At 33.2% G+C, this 24,447-nt stretch overlaps 1 protein-coding gene across 4 annotated transcripts in view; it reads right to left on the bottom strand.

Moving 5' to 3' along the window:
* Positions 1-24,447, bottom strand: part of HMCN1 (hemicentin 1) — an 814,916-nt gene that overhangs the window by 132,740 nt on the left and 657,729 nt on the right. For all 4 annotated transcript variants that reach the window (XM_074222240.1, XM_074222238.1, XM_074222239.1 and 1 more), the window contains exons 47-56: positions 20,689-20,802; positions 19,066-19,152; positions 18,680-18,871; positions 16,753-16,926; positions 12,453-12,566; positions 11,191-11,336; positions 8,041-8,191; positions 4,474-4,668; positions 2,860-2,973; positions 977-1,164 (exon numbers count right to left, since the gene is read on the bottom strand). In XM_074222240.1, coding sequence (XP_074078341.1) covers positions 977-1,164; positions 2,860-2,973; positions 4,474-4,668; positions 8,041-8,191; positions 11,191-11,336; positions 12,453-12,566; positions 16,753-16,926; positions 18,680-18,871; positions 19,066-19,152; positions 20,689-20,802 — 1,475 coding nt within the window. The remainder of the gene's footprint in view (positions 1-976; positions 1,165-2,859; positions 2,974-4,473; positions 4,669-8,040; positions 8,192-11,190; positions 11,337-12,452; positions 12,567-16,752; positions 16,927-18,679; positions 18,872-19,065; positions 19,153-20,688; positions 20,803-24,447) is intronic.

Genomic DNA, 24,447 nt, shown 5'->3' with positions numbered 1-24,447 from the left:
AAAAAAGCTTCAGCCCATCTAGATCATCTTGATCATCTTAGTTAAATGAATAGTTAGGTATCTATTGTTGCTATTGTTATTTTTATTTATAGGAAAGGGGATTCCATGATTAGTTTTATTCTGAGATATCTTTCCATGTGTAAATAGTTTTTATATAAATGTGTGTGTGTGTGTGTGTGTGTATTTCTTGGACCCTGTTCTCCATATTGGGTAAAGGAATCATAAAAGATTATATTTGGAATTTTAGAGGTTAATTTAAGAATTCAAAGCAATTTATAGGCACTGAACTTGATTTCCTAATACAAAAACATCTTCTTAGGCATTTTCAATGATATACTAATTGTTCCAGGTCAGATTATGTTGAATTTTGAAGTAACACATTAAGAGTTAAGAATGATTTATTACAGTTTAAAATAGAGTTTTATTGTATTAAAAATATAAAAATCATTCTTAGCTCAAGAATTTTATATGGTGGGGTAGATTTGGCCCAGGGGCCCCTAGCTTGTAGACCCCAATATAGATTATAATGCTAAATGCATACAAATTGAATAATTTGAAGTAACACATTGAAATATAGCACTGTTAAAAATGGTACTATAAAATTGAGTTGTAATACTTTTCTTCCTTTAGTGAGTGTAAATACATATAAAATTTCTGAAAATGATGTGAACAAAGACAAATGTGGACTATAGAATCTGGAATATATATAGCAAAGAGTCCATATTTTATATATTCTCAATCTAGTATGTCAACTTTAGGCTTCAAGGATTTTATTGCTAAAATTTTTGTTGTAATATTATATTTTCCCACTCATATGGTGCAGAACCTTGAAGTAGTATTCTAGCAAGGCTCAAATGTGACAGATTCCTTTATGATTTTCAGTAGTGTAAAAAGAAACAAAAGACAGTTAATTTCCAAGCGTAATAACTTGATTTTCCCTGTAAAGTACTCCCACTGGGTGGCAATTGTATTTTACCTGTAAAGTTCTTCCATTGGATAGAAACATATGGCGGTCATCTTCTGCCAAAGATTGCCCATCCTTTTGCCAGGAGTTGCTTGGTACAGGATTGCCACTTGATGCACATTCCAACAGTGCAGTCTTGTTGACAAGCACAGTGACCTCTTCAGGTAAATCAGTGTCAGCTCCTTTAATGGATGGTGGTACTAAGTGGAGAGTACAATAAAGAATTTCACAATGGAAAGGCAAATCTTTTTTTAAATTACTCTAGTTTTAAGGCAGGTTTAGAGAATTTTATGTGATTTTTGGTGAAAAAAAATTGTACATGTGTGCAGACCCTCATATATGGACTACCAGCCAGACTTTAAATCCAGACTTAACTACTGCATGGGGATTTTATTCCACATTCCCAAAGCACTTAAAATCATATATCAGTGTACCAGGATATAAATCTTTTTGGACAACTGCATTAGTCTAGTTTTTTTTCCCAAACCTGCATAATTCCATATCTTTTTTGTATTATTTTCAAACTAATTTCTAAGTGTTATTGAAATATAACATTCAGTTAAAATGGTACTATAAAAATTGAGTTGTAAATTATCATCCTTACTTTGAACAGCCATTTTTGAAGATTGTATATATTCAGGTATTTTTGGCAAAGTACATTATATAGTAAATATACTCAGAAAGCTAGTTATTAAAGGGAAATCATATTGAATCCTTTTGTGGAATGAAAATACTTTCTAAAGAATCAAATAATAATTAATTTATTTCTGAGCTTTCATTGCTTAATGAAATGAACCATATTAATAACTAGCAAACTGTATAGACTGCCTTTGCATTATACATGTGATATGTCAAAATCTTGGCAAGAATGATGAGTGATTTAGAACAAAAATAAATAGAATATCAGCATACTCTGTTGGACTGAATATACACGATATCAGAATTTATATTGCTTATAATATTCTTTAGATCAGAGTTCCACACTATGGTCCATTGTCCAAAACCAGTCAGTTGGGTTAAGAATGATTTATTACAGTTTAAAATAAAGTTTTATTGTATTAAAAATATAAAAAAACATTCTTAGCTCAAGAATTTTATATGGTGGGGTAGATTTGGCCCAGGGGCCCCTAGTTTGTAGACCCCTGATGTAGATTATAATGCTAAATGCATACAAATTGAATAATTTATTTTAAAATACATAATAAACTCATGTCAAAGGCAAAAGAGTATGCATCCATACATATCCCAAAATGAAAAATTCACTCAAACCATTGGTTTGGATTCATATAGCCACATCCAAAGATCTTCTGTGAGATGACATCAAGTCAGAATTGCACACCTCTGCAGTAACCCTGCCCCTAGGGCCTGTCCATTCTTCTGTTTGGAAAGCATAATGAGTAGATAACCAGAAACCTCCAACTAGATACTTTACTTAAGGAAGGAGCCCAGAGAGTAACTACATCATTTTCCACCAGGCTGCAGGACTTTGTCAAGCTGGTACTATTGTCTCTCCCTCCCCTATTCCTTTTTTAGCTGTTTATGTATTTTTATTTCCTTCATTAGACCGAGATCCTTGAAAACAAGGAATGTCTTTTCCCTTTCTTTTTCTCCCCAGAATTTAACACAGCACTTAATAAGTATTTATTATCTAACACTAGTACAAGATCATGGGATCAAACTATCATAGCATTTAGATTTAGGAGAAACCTCAGAAACCACCTAGGTTAAAGTCCTTCTTTTATAGAAGAGGAAACTGGGACCTAGAAAAATCCAGTAACTTACCCAAGGTAACTGGCAATAAAAGGCAATATCAGAAATTTGTATTCAGATCTTTTGATTCTAGGCACAGTATTCTTCCCATCATGCCAAAAAATAAAAGGGTTAGAGAAACTCACAGAGCACACGGATGTCATACTGAAGAGAGTCTTCTCCAGCCTCATTTACAGCAACACAGGTGTATCTACCAGCATCTTCCACCTGGGCCCGGGGTATCTGCAATACTCTTCCTCCTGAGGTACAAACAAATAAACAGACAACAAAAACATGTTTTGATGTTAGAAAATGGATTTCATAATAAGTCTTATTCTCCTAAATATAAGTATATATATTTAAGTTTATATCAGGTAATCACAGTAAATTTTTTTCAGTGCTCTTTCATCAACAACAGGTTGAGTTTTAAGGCCCAATTACTCTTTTTTTTTTAGATTTTTGCAAGGCAAATGGGGTTAAGCGGCTTGCCCAAGGCCACACAGCTAGGTAATTATTAAGTGTCTGAGACTGGATTTGAACCCAGGTACTCCTGACTCCAGGGCTGGTACTTTCTCCACTGCACCACCTAGCTGCCCCAATGCCCAATTAATCTAACGATCTCCATCAACGATCATTTCAACCAATATTTTGTTTCATTACAAACATACTGGAAAATATTTACAGTTCTCATCTTTCTTAGCAACTAGTATGCGTTGCCAACAGAGCACATGAGAATAAAACCACTAATTGGTGATATAAAAGAAACTTTCAGGGCAGCTAGGTGGTGCAATGGATAAGAGCACTAGCCCTGAAGTCAGGAGTACCTGGGTTCAAATCTGGCCTCAGAACTTAATAATTATCTAGCTGTGTGGTCTTGGGCAAGCCACTTAACTCCACTGCCTTGCAAAAACCTTAAAAAAATAAACTCTAAGATGGTAAAGTTACAAAAAAATGTGGAAAAAATACCAATATTAAAAAAGCCATTTCACAAATAGAACTGTAACTATGATGGGTGATGTAGGTTTCTTCAAAGGCAACAAATTTGACAGCATAAATGTTTCCTATGATTTTATCAGAAATAGAAATTAAGTTCCCTAGTCTATATTTTTCATATTCATTAATATATTTGTTTTTCTTTCTCCATCCACCTTGTAACACATTCCTCACCATTCAAAATGTTTAAAAATCATGGAGACTTTTTCAACAGTGAAGAAACAATTGATTATGTTCCTTTTCTACTATTTGCCACATATTGTGAAGTTTTGTGATGAAATTGCTGCTGACAACTCTGCATAAAATACATAAATGTTGTGTCTTGACCAATTTGTGAACATTTGTAATCTATCTTTTAACCAAAGAAAGATGAAGGAAATGTAAGATTGCAAATAATAATCTCTATTTCCTAAAATTAATGCTTGCTGTCTTTTACTTTTAATTTGTTGGCAATAAGTTTCAAATTCAAAATTTTCAATTAACAATAAGAAAAAGTAAGTCTGATTATCCCATTATGTTTATAGAATAACAAAGACACAAATAAGCTAAGTGGCATGAAAGTAAAACTGGAAGAAATTTTAAACCAACATCCTTCAACAGCTAGTGTAATTCTGGATCTTAATCCAACTGCCCAGACTTTATAGGGGGGGTATATATAATACCCAATAATTTCACTAGGAAGCTTATCGCTCTAACACATCTAATAAATAAAAGCAAATCATTAAGGCAGACATTTATATTCTTACATGATCTCTAACAATTGTTACCTGGTAATATTAAGACTTTATCACTAGAAGTCAAAGGAGAACCATCTTTAAACCACGTAAGAGTGGGAGGAGGAACAGCATTTGTTTCACAATAAAGAGAAATGGGATTGTTGATTATAACATCTTTGGCTTCACCACTCCGGCCAGTATCCAACATGTTTCCAATTTCCCAAAGTTTCTGAAAACTGGGTGGTACTGTGGAGAGAAAGGAACATTTTAGATACATATTTAAAACATACTAATTTTTATGAGAGTATTAAATCTGATGGCAAAGGATACAAAAAGGTGTTTTGTGTCTTTTTAAGGGGATAGGAGGAAGAACAAAGAAAAGAAGACTAATGTCTTAGATATATTGGAATAAAGATAATGGATGATGGTGAAAAGGTTGAATACCTAATTGCTTACTTTGCTGCTGTTTTTTTTTTGCACTGGAAAAGATAGAACAAAAAAAGAGTCAACAGGGACTTGAAACTGAAGATAAATGAGGTGTTAGAAAAGAGTAGCTAACTGCCTTCAATGATCTCAAATCACAAAGCCTACATGAACTGCATCCAAAAGACTTGAAAAAATTGGCAGATGTGTTTGCTAGTCTCTGATTTTTAAACATTTTGGACAGTGGGAAATGTGTTACAAGGTGGTTGGAAAAGGCAAAATATCCCAATTTTTAAAAAAGCAAAAGTATTAAAAATATCAACTAAGGAACTGAATTTCTATTTCTGGTAAAACTGCAGAAAACATTTATTAAATAAATGGTTTGACAGTATTTAGATAATGAGACAATGATTACTAAAAGTTGGCAACCTTGGTTTTTGTTACATTAGTAGATGGGAGAATTCTCCATAAAACAACATAAAATCAACAAGCATTTATTAATGGTCTGATTTGTGCAGTAATGTGCTAGGTGTGGGGGGACACAAAGACAAAATTAAATAGTTTATGACGTCAACAAGCTTATATTTGATCAGAAAAATCAAAATGTATGCAAATAACTAGACAATATATACCAGATGAATTTTTGTTGATGAGGAGGCTTATATCTTGGTGGGAGTTTGTAGAAGGGGGAACATGAGCAGAGTCACAAAGAAAACTAGGAATTCTAAGCAAGAGTACATTCCAAAACCTTCAGAACAGTCCCAGTACATTAAGAAACACTTGACAGAGTTTCTGATAATAGTCTTGTATATGTGATAGGAAGTTACAAGGTAAATAATAATACATTTGGGTGTATTAACAAATTCTTAAATGATAATGTCTAAAGAAAAGTCATTAATAGTTAGTAGAAGTAATAAAAGTAGAAGGGAAGATTTAATAGAGTGCCAAGGGATCTGTCCATGGTCCTGTGCTGGTCAATACATGTATCAATAACTTTGATTTGTGATGAAGATGGGATAACACATTGGATGATTGAATCAGGATACAAGAAGACTACAATAGGATAAAATGATCACCTGAAAGTAATAAATCAAACAATAAGAATAATGATAAAGCTCAATACAGACACAAGAAATCAACTTCACAGGAATGGAATAGGAATGGAATGACTTGGCAGCACTTTGCATGAAAATTAATTTGGGGAAAAAATAAAAAAAAAGAAAATTAATTTGGGGTTTTAGTTTGAATAATTTAATGTGAGTCAGTAGTGTTCTATAATCAACCAAAGAACAAGTAGGATCCTGGCTGCATTAAGAGAAGTCTAGCTCCCAGAATTTAAAAAAATGATAGCCCCTTCCTTGGTTAGATCATTTAAAGAATACTATGTAAATTTTTGAGAACATTCTGAAAGGTCATTAATAAATTGCAGAAAGCCTGGAATAGCACTGCCAAAATGGTGAAGGTTTGAATTGATGCTTTATGAAGACTGAAAGAACTGGAACTGGTTAGTTCAATAGACCTCAGGGAAGAACTTGACACTTCAAGAATCTGAAGGATTGTTGTCCAAGAATAGAATTAGATTTGTTCTGCTCCAGAATGAGGAGCAATGGATAGGAGTTTCAAAGGGGGCAAATCTAAGCTTGACCTCAGAAAAAAACAACTTAATAAATAGACATCCAAAAGGGGAATGTGTTGATGCAGTAATTGGTTCAGCATTCCTCACTAGACATCTTAAAGCAGAGTCTGGATGTAGTGGGAATTCTTGTTTGAATAGGATTAGCCTAGGTGGCTACTGAATTCCCTTCTTACTCTGAAATTCTTTAATTCTATGATTCCAGGTTATGTACCACTGAAACAATAGTGACTATGGTAAGAGATGTTGTCAAGAAATGAGTTTTTTAAGGTGGATAGTGCACTGACCCTGGAGTCAGGAGGACCTGAGTTCAAATCCAACCTCAGACACTTAACTAGCTATGTGATCCTGGGGAAGTTACTTAACACCAATTGCCTCAAAAAAAAAGAAAGACATTTTCTGAACCATATTTGATTTGTTGAATGTTTCCCATGTATAAGACACTGCTAGAGGTGGAAGGACCAATGCAGATAAAGTTCTTGACCTTACAATTTAATTATCCACACAAGATAATAGGTCACTAATAGAGGAAGTCACTCAGCCAACCAACAAGAAAATGTTTATGATCCTAAACTTAGCCTGGCTAGGCATTGTTGATACAAAGACAAAGAGCACATTTCTATTCTTAAAAAGGCCTACACTCTGTCAAGAACAAAGCAAATGAAGTACAAAGTCATTGGTGGAACACTAACTGTGGGTGGCATCAAGAGCTGAGCTTTGAAGGAAACTCGGAAGTGTTGAGAATCAGAGGTATGCAGTCCAAGCATGAGGGCCATTCCTAAGTATAGCAGTGCAGATCCTGGAAGATAGCATTGTAAGTAGGACAATGTGTTGGCATTGGGAATAATGTGAAAATAAGATATCCTGTGACTAAAGTGTAAAGGAATTTAAATGATCAAAAAGGAACAGAGTTTGAACCTGAGATTTTATTTGTACTGAGTAGCACTTTTCCAACAATATATAGACTTTGAGAGGTTCCTAGAGCAATTACAAGAAATGTTAAACTGGAAGCAGCTTGGTGGAGCAGGGGATAGAGTACCAGCCCTGGAGTCAGGAGGATGTGAATTCAAATTTGGCCTCAGACACTTAACAATTGCTTAGCTGTGTGACCTTGGGCAAATCATTTAACCCCATTGCCTTAAATAAAAAAATTTAAAAATGTTTTAAAAAGGGAATGTTAAAATCAAAATAATTTGGTGACAGATTAAACGTGACTGATTAAACTGAAAATGACTCTGAAGTGATGGACTTGAATGACTGGTAGGATGCCACCGCCTCTGACAGAAATAAAGTCAGGAATCAGAGTAGGTTTCTGGGGAAAAATCACAAATTCTGTTTTAGGCATGTTGAGGTTGAGATGCTGTAGGATATCCAAGTGGAAACATCCAACTGTTGGTATGTAATTAATGTGGGTCTGGTGCTCAGGAGGAGAGAGTAGGGTTTGATAATTATATCTAAGAGTCAGTGCCACTGGTAATTGAACCTATATCTGAATATCATAAATATCTGAACCATGTAAATTTTATTAACAAGACTGGGACATTCAATTATTTTCTTGTTACCTTGTATATTCACATCAAATTCTAGTTCATCTTCTCCAGCGATGTTAGATGCTACACATGTATATCGACCAGTGTCTGATACTTGAGCCTCCTTTATCTGAAGTGTGCGTCCATTGACAGCAATATTAACATGATCATCTGATTTAAGGGGCTGTGATTATAATTCAAACAATATTAACATGAGGCACCACATGACCATCTCATTTTACAGACACTATATAGTCTTCTCCAATTTCCTAATATATCATTTAATCTTTTTTTAACAGTCTCTGAAAAATATATAGAAATAATAAGTTTGAATTTCCATGCTTTGGAATCAATTATCTCATTTAATCCTTATTACAGTGCTCTGAGGTAGGTAGTATTAGGCACCATATACACATTTTTACAGTTGAAGAAACTGATACTTAGAGATGTTTAAGTCCAAGATTAAAGTGTTGTCATTGGCAGGATTAGGACTTGAATGCAGTTTGTTTTTTGCTTTAAATTTAATACTCTTTCTATTTTACCATGTTTGATATAGTGTTTTAAGCAAAAGAGAAGTTGGCAGTATTCTCTGAAAAGTATATCAAATACTTTATTTCTCATGATAAGAAAAAAACAACAATCTGTTCTTCTAATCAAGATTCTGTAATTGATTATGTTTTTCAAGGTGAATTTTAATTATTGTAGTTTGCATGATTTTTTTCAGAAATGCTATGGCAATGGAAATAATTTTTAAATTGTATTTGAAATAAAATGATAAACAATGAATTTCTTTGTGATAAAATTTAATTATTAGGATTGTCACCCAGTTGGAAAAGAAACATCAGAATTGTTGCAAATGGGATTTTCAATTAATGGTATTTCTCAGTAAAATTAATTTGCCAAATCAGCGTTTCAAAGGAAAAGATTTTGAAATAGCTATTTTATATTGGGTTGATACCAAATTCAATGTTTCTTTTCTTTTGAGTATACCAGGGTGATATACCATTAGTGATTAAAATTTCCAACTTTCATATACTTTCCTGAATATATCTATGGCATGTATCATTAATACTAGTTCGAACTAATACATTAATTTTTACTTTTATGGGGCTTTGCAACAACACTTCTAATGTGTGTTTAAATCTTATCAATCCTTTTTAACATCCTTTTGAAAGTTGACAAATTATAATTAATTTTCACCTCTTTGTGCCAACAGGAAAAAGTGAAATCAAGAATGAATGAGACTGCTTTATAATCTCCAACCTCATTTTAGCCATTACCAATGAGATTTTTGTGGGAATTGTTAATATGCAACCATATTTAACAGTCTCCTGCTTCACCTGTTTCACTCATCTAGAGATGTTTAGTGGCAGAAAGAAGAAAAAAACAGATAATGAGTAACTTGCAATTTAAGTGTTATTTTCTTATTGTGTCTATTTAAAGAATGAGGGAGGGGACAGCTAGGTGGTCCAGTGGATAGAGGACCAGCTTAGAGTCAGGAGGACCTGGGTTCAAATGTGGTCTCAGACACATAATACTTACCTGTTAGACTGCGGCCAAGTCACTTAATCCCATGCAACCACCGCCCCCCCCCCCCAAGGCAGAGAGAAGATCTCGAAATTGAGTAACTTAATGAAAGTTTTTACATGGGGGTCAAATTTAGAGCTTAGATTTAAAGATAAAGCTACTAAACAATAATAACTGCTTTTTTTTCCCCCAGTACAATATCTCCTCTTTCACCCCTTCGTAAGTACTGAATTATCAAATGGAGGATAAGAAAAGATGATTTTTTTTTTAGATTTTTTGCAAGGCAATGGGGTTAAGTGGCTTGCCCAAGGCCACACATCTAGGTAATTATTAAGTATCTGAGGCCGAATTTGCACTCAGGTCTTCCTGACTCCAGGGCTGGTGCTCTATTCACTGCGCCACCTAGCTGCCCTAAGAAAAGATGATTTTTAAAAATAAAAACATGCTCTCTCAACTTCAAAGGAACTTAAATATAGACTTGATAATGAATTGTGAAACATAGCCACATTTGGAGAAGAAAATGTAAACACAATATGGTGGGAGTTCCATTATTTCCCTCCTGCAATGCCTTCCAGATGAAATTTGCTTATTATCTAAGTTGAGATAATTTTTCTAGCTGCTAGTGTTGTAAAAGCCATCTGTGATCTGAAAAATTCAATCTCTATTCTTTGAATATTTCAAAACATGACCAAGAACTCAAATTCTCCAAATCAAATTTTGCTGATCATTTAGTTAATTATGTACAAAGCAGTACAAACATCAGCAGCTAAGTTATTTACATCTGTATTGATGAGTGCTAACAGTAATAAAATTCTATTTTAGTCTAGACATATCAGCACTCAAGCCTTAAGGACATTTGTGGGGAAAAACCACATGTGGTCTTATCACAAGACTAAATAATCTGTGCTTTATTTAAAAAAGTTTTCATTGCTCCCAGAGTATTATGATAAGTACCTAAGGATCACTCTTAGCTTCATGAATTGACTTGTTAAAGAGTTTAGGCTGGTCAAAGTGGAAACTTTGAATAAATCTAAGATGAGCAATCAGTATATCACTATAGTTTTGTTGCTTGATGTTTCTTTTCACAGGGCTTGATAGGGCCTAATCACTAATTCTCTAGGGCCAGAGGGGGGAAAAATTCTTTAAATAGATAGACAGTAGAAAAATCAAAACTGTATTCTAAGATATTACAGTAAACAAGCTTGGACCTAAACAAAACTTATGAGAATGTAGTAAATTATTTTTTTGGCTAAGTAATAAACTATAAGTATGGAGTCCTGAACATTATGTTGGAGTTTACTAATGTACTGATTAATTTTGCTGAACGATTTCCCCCCTTTTTTGCAATTGTAACAAGTGATGACTTTACTGGGAGAAGAAGGGAGGAATGATATATTAGGAGATTAAGACAAAATGAAAACTGAAGATATAAATAATTTTTTAAAAAAAGATCCATAAACACCTCAAATATCTACAGAAAATTTATGTAATTCTATAGAACAATATTGTATATTTGCTCACAGCATGTCTATCTTCCTTGAATTTTCTTCTTTAGAAATAGAGTAACCATGTGCATACAACATCTATTTAAGTATACTTTTAAAAACTAGCTCACCACATTAATTTAAAAATTGAGTGAAAAAATTGGTGACTGGCCTGTCCATCCTTGTACCAGCTGAGGGCAGGAGCAGGAATTGCATAAGCTTCACATTCCAAGGTTAGGCTATTGTTGACTTTGATCTTCACTTCTTTGGGAGAAAGACCTGGCCCCAGAAGGTCTCCTCTATTAATTATAGGTGGAACTGCACAAAAATAAATTTTGGAAAGTGAAAAATTCAGATATTTCCTTATTTGAATGATACCCAACATAATATTTCAAACACAATTAGAATTCTTTGGCAAGAAATTGAAAAGAGAGGAAGATACGGCTCTACATTTTTTACAGTGAAGGTTAATAACACACCATGGATAGAATGGTGAATTGGAGTCAAGAAAAGCTGGGTCCAAATCTTGTTTTGTTTTGTTTTTTTAACAAATCCCTCAATTACTCTGAACTGAATTTCTTCAACTGAAAAAGGTGATAGCAATTTTTGTAATCCCAAGGTTGCTATGAGACTTAAATGAGGGAACACATATAAAGAACTTTGTGAACTTTACATATTATATAAATATTAGCTATTATCATCATGTACTCTTTAAGTTCCTATATCAACATTTTATAAAACAGAATTTTATGGATACATACTATGAAAGATTTCAATTTTTCTTTTTTAGAATAATGCCAAGGCCAATTTCATTATGGGTTATTTAGTTTCTCAGTCATATCTCTATACCCAGGCAATAAATGCATATTTGATAGTCACAAAGGGAACTCCATCAAAGAATACAAGTCAAATCATATAAATAATAAGCAGTACCAGAAAATTACTCAAAATTCAATTATTACTACTGATAGTGGTTAGTTATATCATAATTTTAATATAAAATTGTACATTTTATTTCCCTACCATTCTCTCATGGAGCCAGAGATCATTAATAATCTTAAATTTCTCAACACTCAATAAAATCACATGCATTCAAAGAATGCTTGGGGGTTTAAAGGAACAATGACTCAGGACAGAGGATAATATAAAAGATAAAAATGAGAAGCTTAAAAATTTAGAAATCCAGAATTGGATGGTAAGTATTTAAAAAGAAGAGATATTTCTCCATATTTTAGCCCACTGGGGTCAGAGGGAAATGGGAATGTATTGATGGTATTTTACTAAGTTTTTATCCTTAGTAAAGTAAATTATATAAAATTATATAAAATAGTATTCTTTATAATGAAGAGTAAAAATAATAAAAAATAGATTTCTGAAAATAATCCAAAAACATGTGGCAAGAAAATATGTCTTTTGCTATCCTGAGATACTTACTATAGACCTTCACTTCATAGTGTTTTACCATTTCCCCAGCTTCATTTGTAGCCACACAAGAGTATCTACCAGCATGGTCCTCCAGAGCATTTAGAATCTGCAGAGTTCTCCCTCCTGGAAAAATAAAGAATTTTAAAATCTGAAATCTGAATACTATAAGCCTTCTAAAACATTACTCTTGCCTTACCCTTTGTTATTCTTAGAAAGCACATTTTGAAATGAGCAAGTGACTTAGAACAAAGTCTGATAAAAAATTAATAAAAGTCCTTTACTTCAGCTGAAATATTAGATTCTTCAGCTCCTTTTTTTTAGCTTTGTGTATCTCTCTTTCAAATGTGTTTCTTATAAACAATATAGTACTAGTTTTTGATTTTTAATCCATTCTATCTGCTTCCATTTTATGGATGAATTTATTCCATTCACATTCATAATTTTGATTACTAACTGTGCATTTCCTTCTCTCCTGTTTTCTTCTATTTTTCGTCTTTATGATTTTACCCTGTTCCACCTCAAAAGCCTGATTTGCTTCTTTCCACTGCCTCCCTTAATTTGCCCTCCCTTTTATCACACCCCTGTCGCTTCTCTTCTCTTCCTACCTCCTTGTTGGATAACATAGATTTCTCTACCAAATTGTGTGTATATGTATAATATACACATATATCTACATAAATATATGCATATGGGTGTGTGTCTCTCCATGTGTGTGTGTGTGTTTTCTTACCTCTTTGAACCCAATTGAATGAGAATGAAATTCAATCATTGTTTGCTCACTCACCATTTCCCACTCCCCTATAAAAGTTCTTACTTGTGCACCTCTTTTATGTGAGATAATTTCCCTCATCCTTTTCTTCCTCCCCACTTCTCCCAGAGCATTCCTCTTTTGCACTCATCCTTTTATTTGATCATTCCAACATAATTGAATCCCTCCTAAGTCATCTGTCTTTAAAGAGGCCTTCTAAATGCCCTAAAAATGAGAAAGTTCTTAGGTGTTACAAGAATCATATTCCCATGTAGGAACGTAAATGGTTTAACTTTATTGAGTCCCTTATGGTTTCTCTTTCATGTTTACCTTTTTTGTCCTTCTCTAGATTCTTATATTTGAAAGTCAAATTTTCTATTTAGCTCTTCAAACTCCAGGAATCTTTGAAAGTTCTCTATCTCATTAAGTGTTCATTTTTCTTCTTAAGAATTATATTCAATTTACTGAGTCAGTTATTCTTGTTTGTAATCTTAGCTCTTTTGTCTTCTGGAATATCATATTCCAAGCCCTCTACTCATTTAATATAGAAGTTGCAAAATATTTTGTGATCCTGTCTGTTGGCACCATGATATTTGATGTCTCTTTGGATGCTTATTTTCTTTTCAACTTAAGGAGCTTTGGAATTTGAGTTTTCACTTTGAAATCTCTTTTAAAAGGTGATTGGTGGTTTCTTTGGATTTCTACTTTACCTTCTGGATCTAGGATATTGGAGCAATTTTCTTTCATAATTTCTTGAAATATGATCATGGCTTTCAGCCAGTCCAATAGTACTTACATGATCTTTTTTCAATCTATTTTCTAAGTCAGTTGTTTTTTCAATGAAATGTTTCATATATTTTCTATTTTCTATTCCTTTATTGTTTCTTGATGTCTCATGGAGTCATTGGCAGCCACTTGCCCAATTCTATTTAAAGAATTACTTCCTTCAGTGGGCTTTTGAACCTTTTTTACATTTTCGACCAATTCTGTTTTTTAAGTAATTATTTTCATCATTAATGTTTTGCCCCACTTTTTTTATATGATCAATTGTTTTTTAAGGTGTTTTATTCTTCTGCTTTCTTTGTGCCTCTTTTACCAATATGCTTTTTATTTTTTATGATTTTCTTGTATTACTTTCATTTCTTTTCCCAATTTTTCAACTAAAACTTTGATTTTGAAAATCATTTTTAGCTCTTCTAGGATTTTTTTGTTGGGTTTGTATCTAATTCATTTTTTCCCCCTTTGAGACTTTGATCATAGCTGTTTTGACATCATTGTCTTCTGTGTTTGTGTGTGTCTTCCATGTTACCATTGGAGTGTTTTATGATCAACTTTTTTGCTATTTGTTAATTTTTCTAGTCTTTTTCTTGACTTTGAACTTCATCTTAAAGTTGAGATCTATTCCCAAGGTTAGATTGTGATAGAAGGAACTGTTCCAAGCTTTAGACTTTTTTACACACTCTACTTTCAGAACTAGTTATGGAAATTTGGACATTTTCAGTGCTTTCAAGATGGCATGATCCAGGAAGAAATATGGTCACTGTTCTCTTGGTCTTTTCTCTAGTCCTTACCTACATGGGCCTGAGGCAGTCCCAACCCAGTGTCCTTCTGATCACTTAAGTTGTCTTGGGCTGCAAAACTTTTCGCCCTAGCTTTTTGATGGCTCTGCCACTCTAGAATTTTAGGAGCAATTATTTTAGAGTTGTTTAAAGGGTTTCCCATCATTTGAGGGGAGAGCTTAGCTGAAGTGTTTTCTCTAATTTTTCATCTTGGCTTCTGCAGTTTTAAAAATTACTGATTTTTCAAAATGTGGCCCTTCAGAAGCAGCTTATACCATTGATAGAGAAGCTAGATATAGGAGCAGGAAGACCTAAGTTCAAATCATGCAATGAAAACTTAGCTTGTTGTGTGACTTTTGGTCAAATTACTTAACTTCTCTGAGCCTGAATTTCTAATTCTATACTATACTTATACTTATGATGCTACATTTTATAATTATTGCAAGATTCAAATTAGATCATATATGCAAAGTATGTTGCAAATTTTTAGCACTTATAAAAATGATTCTTTTTGTCATCATCATCATAATTATTAATTTATTTTTAATTGTTTAGGTGACTTATGGCAGTTACTAAGTATGTCAAGTTGAATCTTTCTCTGTAAATATCAGATCTTTCCTATCATCCCCCTCTTATTTTCAGGGATGACAATCTAATCTAGGTTTGCATTATCTTATGCTTTAATGACTACAACTGTCTTCTAGCAGATTGCCTGATCTCCATCTTATTGCCATTCAACCTACCCATAACCATTTATATGCACCATAACCATTTTAATCTTTTTTTAGCATTTCACTTTCATATCACTTACCTGCTCAAAAGTCTTCAATGGAATTCCACTGTCATTAGCAATGTTTTGCCAACCTAACTACATCACAGACCAATAAAATACTATTGAATTGTCTATCATAACCACCCTGTCCTTTGAAGCCTCCATGTCTGGCTCTCTGTGGTTCAGAGGTTAAGTGACTCAGAGCTGGAGAGAAGGAGGGAGCTAAAATGAGAAGAACAAGATAGAGGGAGAAAGAAGAAAAGGAGGAAAAAAGTTTCTTAAGTTTTTACAATGTAGAGGCTTCTGGTAGTAAATTTTTTTTTTTTCAGACTGGTAACATATTGCTTTGAATCTGGTACTTGGGTTACATTCACTGATCTTGCATGATAGACTTGTAGCTCCTTTACCTGGCATTCAAAGTCATCTAGTCAGATGGGAATTCAAAAAGAGGCAAAAGACATTTCCTTCCCTCAAGGATCTCACATTCTAATTGGTAACTGGGATCCTTCCCACCTTTCTTTCTAAATATCCCCTACTACTTCCCAAACATGGGCCTTGAACTTTAGTAAGAACTGAGCTATTGGAATATTTTTTGCTTATACTCTGACCATTTTTCTTTAAAAGGCTAGTACACTGAAAGACAATTGGTAAGATAAATTAAGATCTACCTTGGTTTAGATTTAAGATAAGAGATATTTCATTTTAGAAGGTGGGATCCTGGACAAGTAATTTTTGCATCTAAGCAGAGAATGAAGTCATATTTTGTGCTATTATGTAGGAGTTAGTATATTAGAAGGGTCTATAAATTTCTGTAGTTTTTATATATGTCCAATTGTCCTTGGAACATTGTGGACAGTTTATTAAATTGAATTTAATGGCTTAGCTGTGAGTTTTCACAAATTCTTTTAAAGTAAAAATCAAAAGAAAATATCTTAATTTATGGATTTTGTCTTAATATCAGAGTTTTACCAAATTTTTCTCGTAGATAACATCTGTCCACTTCCCATATCTACACTAAATTCATGCCATTGGCTGTGGCTGACTTCTCCTTTAATGTGTACTATTATGTAATTGATGAAGAAATGACTTTTCCCAGAGAGCAGAGCAAAGAATTTAACACAACGTACCTGAATTTAATCATTTCTGTTAAAATTTTCAGAAGCTACTTTTGTTATAATAATAACTGGAAAGTTAACAGATATACATTGATAATTAGAAAAAAATAATTACCTGGAAGAATTCTGATATTTTGATTTGATTCTATAGGAGCTCCATTTTTAAACCAGGTAATGGTAGCTGGAGGATATGAATACGCTTCACAGACCAATGAAGTTGGACTGTTAAGAATAACAGTTACATCTTCAGGACTACCATCACTATCGACACCAGCAATAGTAGGAGATACTGAAAAAAGAACAAGAACTTAATTAAGGAAATATCTACATAAGATATATATTATATATTTAAATATGATGTACATATGTAACACACACACACACACACACACACACACACACACACATATATATATATATATATATATATATATATATATATGAATCTGTTTAATACAAGTTTATATGTCTACTATGGACCTTCATATGTTCACTAAACCTATTAACAGAAAAAAAACCCCAACCATGATTATCATTAAAGGGTTGCATTAAATACCTCAAAATAAATTATCATCTTTTGTTAACACTATATTATGAATCTGTTGTAAAATTAATGTTAATTAAGGGCTAAAACACAGACTTGCACTTTAAAGCAAGTTAAAAGATGTTTCAAACAAATCTTGGCATTTTTTGACAAAAATGCAAATTAAAGAGTTTTATTCTTTTATTAGTATGGTAGGTATTGTTCTCAGGTACTGAAAGATTATAGTACTTGCATTCATGTGAACTGATATGTTCATATAGTTATTTATTGACTTTATACATGAATTAAAAGTCATATTTCTTGTTCAAAATGTTTACCTTTATTAGTTCACATCTGGATTGCTATGTTTTCTTTGATCTCCTTGCCCCTATGCTCCTTTCTTTCCTAACAATCTTTAAATAGTATTAATTTAATCTTTCCACAATAGTTTTAATCATGTAATTCCATCTGTTTTTTTAAAAAAACAAACTTATTTCTAATAAGATGAATTATTACCATCTTAGTCTGGCTAGTCCTAGTAAGTCTTTCCAGCTTAATTCCTTTTCTTCTCTCCAATATAAACCTTCCCAATATGTTTTATTTACTAACTTGTCACTTCTCACCTCCATACTTTTCATTTTTTTCTCCATCGAAATATACTTTTCCAACTCTCCCCATCCTAGGCATCCTTTAAAGTCCTTCCCAAGTTTTATCTCTTACACATACACTTTTCCTGACTATTTTAGCCACAATTTGTTCTCACCTCTGAATTCCTTTAGTATTTACTTATTATCTTAATGTTTATCTGGAATTTGAACACCTATTACCTTCTACATTTAACTTTTCATGTGTTTTCATGTCTTCTTTTCCTAACAGGATTATATGTTTTTTGAACAGGGAGTATAGACCCTATATGTCTCAGCAAAATACTTTAAATATTACTAGAATGTAATTACAATCAATACATATTTTCTAATTATCTGATTAATTAATTTTAGAGAAATAAAAGATTTTAGTTAGTTAAGAGATATATTTATAGTTACCAAATTAAAAAACGGCAGTTAAGACTTTAGATTTACTCCCTGATTTATAATCCATCACCATGATGTTTAGAATTCTTAGGTATAATGTTGCTTTTATTTCTCAAAGACTGCCTTCTAGATCATAAATGTCATGCATGATAGAAAATACATATGGAACATTAAAACTCATAATAAGTCCAATTCACATTGTTTTATGATAATCTTTATATTATTTACTATTTTCTCTTTTTTATTATTGCCCTACAGCTCCTTATATAATAGAGCTCCATGGATCAAATGGGAAAATATCTGTAAGGTATTTAACATATAACCTGGACATAAATAGACACTGAATAAATGCAGGGTTTTCTTCTTTCTTTATTCTAGAACCAACTCTGCAGAATAACCTGAATTTAGCCTATGAAAATATGCTGTTGTGAGTATATACTATATAAAAAACATACATATATCTGTATATACACATATATAAGACCTACCAAACACATTAAGACTGAAACTTCTGCTCTTGTCACCAGCAGTATTAGAAGCCATACATGTGTATCTCCCAGTGTCTGATACTTGAGCATTGGTGATTTGAAGAAATCGCCCACTAGACATAATTTGGTGATCTCCATCCTCAATGAGAAGCTGCCCATCTTTTAGCCAGGTTATCTGTGGAACTGGATTCCCTTTAGAAAACACAATTTCTGCATGTTAGCCATTATTTACATGACTATAACTTTCCAGTTCATAAGCTAAACTGAATTTTGGCCTTAATGTCCTTTTTAGACTTAAATTTTCCTCACATATCTATCATATAGATATGATTTCATATGAATGAAGGTAGCCTATGAGCTAAACAAAAATAAATTGTTCACCTTACCTATTGCTTCACATGTCAGTGTAACATTAAGCTTTTCTTTCACTTTCACATCTTCCAATGTGTTTTCACCAACAATGCTAGGAGGCACTAAAGAAAAACAAAGCAAAAGTAATCATCTTGTTCTTTCTAATTACACCACAATCACTTCAATCCAAACCCTCATTCCCATTGGCCTTTTCTATTGTAATAACCTCCCACCTAGTATCCCTGATTCCAGCCTCTCTCTCTAGACAACAACCAACTTGATATTCATATATGGTAACTATATCAATATGCAACAGCCTATTCGTTTAAATATCAAACTGACTGGTGAATGTAACCTTCATTGACTAGGATTTTTGGGGAGAGGAGAGACTGACAGAAAGAGAAACAGGAGGGAGGGAGAGAGGAAAAGTGAAAGAGAGAGAGAAGAAGGGAAGGAGAGAGAAAAATACAGAGTAAGAAACATGGAGGGAGGAAGTTATTACATTTAAACTACTCTGAGATAGAATATTGGTGAGAGGAGAATGTTAGGTCCCTGCAGAAGTCCGGTAGTGCATTCTGGGTCTGGCGATTGGGTGTATGGAAGATTTAACTCATTGTCAAGTCTCAACTTTATGAAACTAAGAAATCAGATTGAATCTAAAGTATGTGTCCATTTAAATGCAGAGAATTACTGTGAAAAAAGGTTTCGAGAAAGGCATTGGTATGGAGAGTTTCAACAGCAACTGTGAAAAGAGTGATAGCCAATTCCATTTGTACAATACTTTTTCTTATTTTATGATATGAAGACAATATATATATATATATATTTATCAGATTATAATGAATTTCATTGAGATGGGTTATTTGAGAATGAATAAAATTTACCCATAAATTTAATACAAAGAGAGGGTAAGGTCTGATATGTATAAATTTGACTATGATTCCAATACATTTATTAACAATTTTCCACTATATCAACAAAATATAGGGATTAGAGAGGTACCCTGACATTTTTTGAAAATTTTATTTATTTAAGGTAATAGAGTTAAGTGACTTGTCCAAGGTCACACAACTAAGTAATTATTAAGTGCCTGAGGTCACATTTGAATTCAGATCCTCCTGACTCCAGGGACAGTGTTCTACTGACTCCGCCACCTAGCTGCCCCCAATGACTTTTTTTGGTTGGTAAATAGAAAGATTGCTTTCAAAATAATAGAAAAGTTCTGACTATTACCAGCTTACATAGGAACACAATGGACAGTAGTTGTCATAGGAGAGAAAAATAAGGAGAATGAACAATAAAATCACATTGAATCATAATCAGCTTTTGAAAACTATGGTCAGTTTCAAAATCTTTGGCTCTAAGCAGGATCCCAGAGAAATAACAGGTCAGAAAGCTCTTGAATTATAGCAAGACTGATAGACAAGAAGACTTGACTATCAAGATATTCTTTACCTAGTGTGACAATTCTGGGATCATTCTCAAGGAAATATAATTATAAAATCAATCAGGGAATACATTTATCCTTTGGTATTGAAAAGGACCAGGCAAACACCCTCTCCACTTAGCTTCCAGAATGATTTAAGGGCCAATTACACGAACATTTTCTGATGAAACTTATTTTCTAAGTGTCCAAGTTGGATGGATTATCTACTTACCTAACACAGAGAGAACAAAAGCTCTCCTTTTTTCACCAGCTGCATTTCTTACTATACAAGTATATTGGGCTGCATCTTCCACTCTGGTCTGCATCAGTCGTAACATCCTTCCACCTGGATAGATAAATCACCAAATAAAGTTAATGGATGGATTTAGTGCAGGGAGAGATCTTAGAGACCATGCAGTCTAGTACCTTTATTTTAAAGATGAAGAAACTAAAGTCCATAGAGGTCAAGCAAGTTATGAAGGTGACAGATGGTAAATGAAAGAGACAATATTTGAACCTCATTATTCTCTTTTTACACTTTTGGCCTAGTGATTTTCAGTAATACCAGTTAGAATTCATTGAGAGAATTTGGCCATTCCACTTATATCTGGTATAATAGTATTTGATTTCAATTCAATTGAGAGAGAACCCAATACTTAGGGGAACCTCTTCTACATTAGAGCAATTCTAATGATTTCCTTATATCAATCGTAAACCTACTTCTTTGTGTAGTGTCTTGCTCATAAAAGGTATCAAATGTTGAACAACTTTCAATCTGCAACCTCCAACATTGCTAAATGTTTTTTCCATAAGTCTTTTTTTTCCCACATCATAAATAGCCTTCCAAATACTTTAAAGCTGTTGTCATATCTTAAATATTTTTGCGTTTAGGCTAAATAATCTCAGTTCCTACAATAAATTCTCCACTACTATCTCTATCTTGGCCATACCTTTCTGGATGCTTTCCAATTTGTTTACTTGTTTTGCAAACTTTGATATACAAATATGTTGTTAATGTTATTCCAAAAGTATGTACCCAGAAAGAATATAGTAGATTATATGGTGTTTATCTGGTATAATGGAATGAACACATTCCTTGTTATGATTACCATTCTCTTTTTATGAAGCCTAGGACAGCTATAGTATTTTTGGCACCCATGTCACATTGTTGATTCATGTTGAGGTTAGAGGCCACTCAAGCCTCCAAGTCTTAAGTTTTCAATTTACTTCATTATTTTTGATTTGAACTTTTTAAAAAAAGTAACATTTACATATACCCAGAATATACAATATATACACATTGCAGTGCAAAAGATAATTTGCATATAAAATATGATCTTCCACCTTTTACTAATTGCTTTAAATATATATGTAAAATAAATTTCATGCTACTTTTAAAATTATGATACTTGTCTGTGCTTCCTTCTGAATTACTTTCTCTTTTGTGCAATATTAAGTTTCAGTGACCCTTTTTTTGAGGGGCAGAGTTGTTTTTGATTAACAATGTTGTTGTCCTTGTATAATGTTCTAGTTCTGTTGCTTTTTATTAGTTTATACTACATAGTATTCTCTTAAATTGTCTTTTTTTATCATTTCTTTCAGTGCAACAATATTCTTACATTATTTTTTTTTATATTTTTGCAAGGCAAATAGGGTTAAGTGGCTTGCCCAAGGCCATACAGCTAGGTAATTATTAAGTGTCTGAGGCTGGATTTGAACTCAGGTAGTCCTGACTCCAGGGCTGGTGCTCTATCCACTGTACCACCTAGCCGCCCCTCTATTACATTCAAATACAAAAATTTGTGCAATCATTCTCCGATTACTTATATTTTTACTCTTGTTTCATTTTATTTGTTCATTTTGCTTTTTAATTCTCCCTTCAGGGAATTTTGTTTTGCTCATAACTGTTCCTTCCCTATAAACCTCCCTTCCAAATCTGTGCTTGTTTTCTACAGAAAATTTATGTGCATTTATGTATTCAAAACTCTTTAGTTAATTACACATAAGAATGAGGTCCATCTAATGCTTGCAGTATTTTTTCTTCTTTGATGTGGATGTTCTGAAAGTTGGCTATGAGGAGATTCATATTTTTCTTTTTGTGATTTCTTTTAGACAGTAAGACAGTTATCAATACTTTTTTTAAACTCTGACTTCTGATTCTAATAGGTCTGGCGAATTTGCATTTTTTCTTAAAATGCAACATCTAGATTCTTTTTTTAAAAAGCATGCTTTTTAGAGATTCTAATAATTCTTAAATTATTTCTTCTTTAATCTGTTTTCTAGGCAAATTGTTTTTCATATCTACTGTTTTACATTTTCCTATTTTTTCCAGTTTTAAAAACTCTGTTCTTAGTGTCTCAGGTAATTTATTGATTTCTATTTGATCAGAGTCTGTTAATTATAAAGTTACTCCTCTTCTTAGACAACCCTGTTTATAATAATTTTTACATTGGTCTGTCTGTGTTTTCTTTGGTATACTAACCTCGCAACCTTTGCTTCCTAGATCAGGACTTTGTTCTAGGGTCAGGTTCTATTCCTCTGTTGTGTTTCTGGGTGGGTAGTCTGCTTTGTTTGAGCTACCTTTTATTACGCGGTTTCCTGTGCTTTCTTCTAACCTCTAGGATTAGAGCTATCTTAGTCACTTGGTCACTTCTGTTGTCAGTGGTTCCCAAAGTTTGGTTATCAACCCTCCTTCTCACGGAGACTCTTTGTTTCTGTCACCTCCAGACACTGATCTCTGCAAGGTACAATGTGTCTCTGGTCTGTGCCTTGCTCCCCTGAAAACTAATGGCTTCTTTGCTTGTAAATGGTTTTACCTTAACCGGGGGCCCCCTTTTCCTTTTTTCCATAGACTTCTGGCTGACTTCTTGTATAATCCCATGATAGAAAAGATTACTGAAGTTTCCCACTGGATTTCACTTTTTTGGTCTGATGAGAATTTGAGATTTTTGCTGGAGTAGGTATACTAAAATAGTCTTTTTGGGCAGGAGTCATATAGGCCTTTTTTATAGGAACTACTAATAGCAGTTTTTCTTCAAATCTGTAATTGTGAATTTGTTTTTAGGAACCCAAACTAATTTTCATATACTTGGGTGAACTCTTTTTAACCTCTTGGTAGAACTTCATAATTACCCCTGTTAAATTTAATCTCATTCAATTCAGCTCATCATTCTAATAGGTTGAGATTTTTTTTTTAATCTTAACTTTATATATGCTCACTATCCCTTAAAGCTTTATGTCACCTGTAGGTTCAACAAAGCAAACTTTCAGTGGTTTTATCTAAATCACTGATAATGATGCAAGGTCAAGGAAAGATCGCTAAGGGATTTCACTAGCTATTTCACTTTAATTTGACATCAACTAGAAATGACCACTCTTTGGATTTAGTTTTCAAGCTAAAGACACTTAATTTATTGCTCATCCAACACCTATCTTTCCATCTAGTCCACAAGGATGGTATGAGAGACTTTACCAAAAGCCTTGCCAAGGTACACTCTGTCTATAGCATTCCTCTAATATTCCACTATAGCTATCTTGTTTAAAAAAGATGAGTTTATTCCAGTATGACCTGTTCCTGTGAAGCCAGATCACTTTTAAAAATAATTGCTTCCTTTTTTAAAGATTCACAATCCAACCCTAGAAGTCAGTATTACTTGTCTATAGTAGGTATATGCATTCTCTTACCATTTAAACAACAATAGTAAGACATTTGCCCTTCTCTGATACTGTGATACATTCAAAGATCCCTGACAATAGTTTAACACTGACATCGGCCAATGAATTCATTGACTTGAGTCTTGAAATAATTGAAAGTACAAGGGTATGATCTCAGCAACTACCGTTCATTGTTAGTTCATCTTTTTTTTTTTTTGCAAGGCAAACAGGGTTAAGTGACTTGCCCAAGGCCACACAGCTAGGTAATTATTAAATGTCTGAGACCGGATTTGAACCCAGGTACTCCTGACTCCAGGGCTGGTGCTTTATCCACTAT

The sequence above is a fragment of the Macrotis lagotis genome, chromosome 2 (assembly GCF_037893015.1).
Source record: "Macrotis lagotis isolate mMagLag1 chromosome 2, bilby.v1.9.chrom.fasta, whole genome shotgun sequence".
Taxonomy (NCBI): Eukaryota; Metazoa; Chordata; class Mammalia; order Peramelemorphia; family Peramelidae; genus Macrotis; species Macrotis lagotis.
This window is presented reverse-complemented; position numbering and strand designations above follow the sequence as displayed.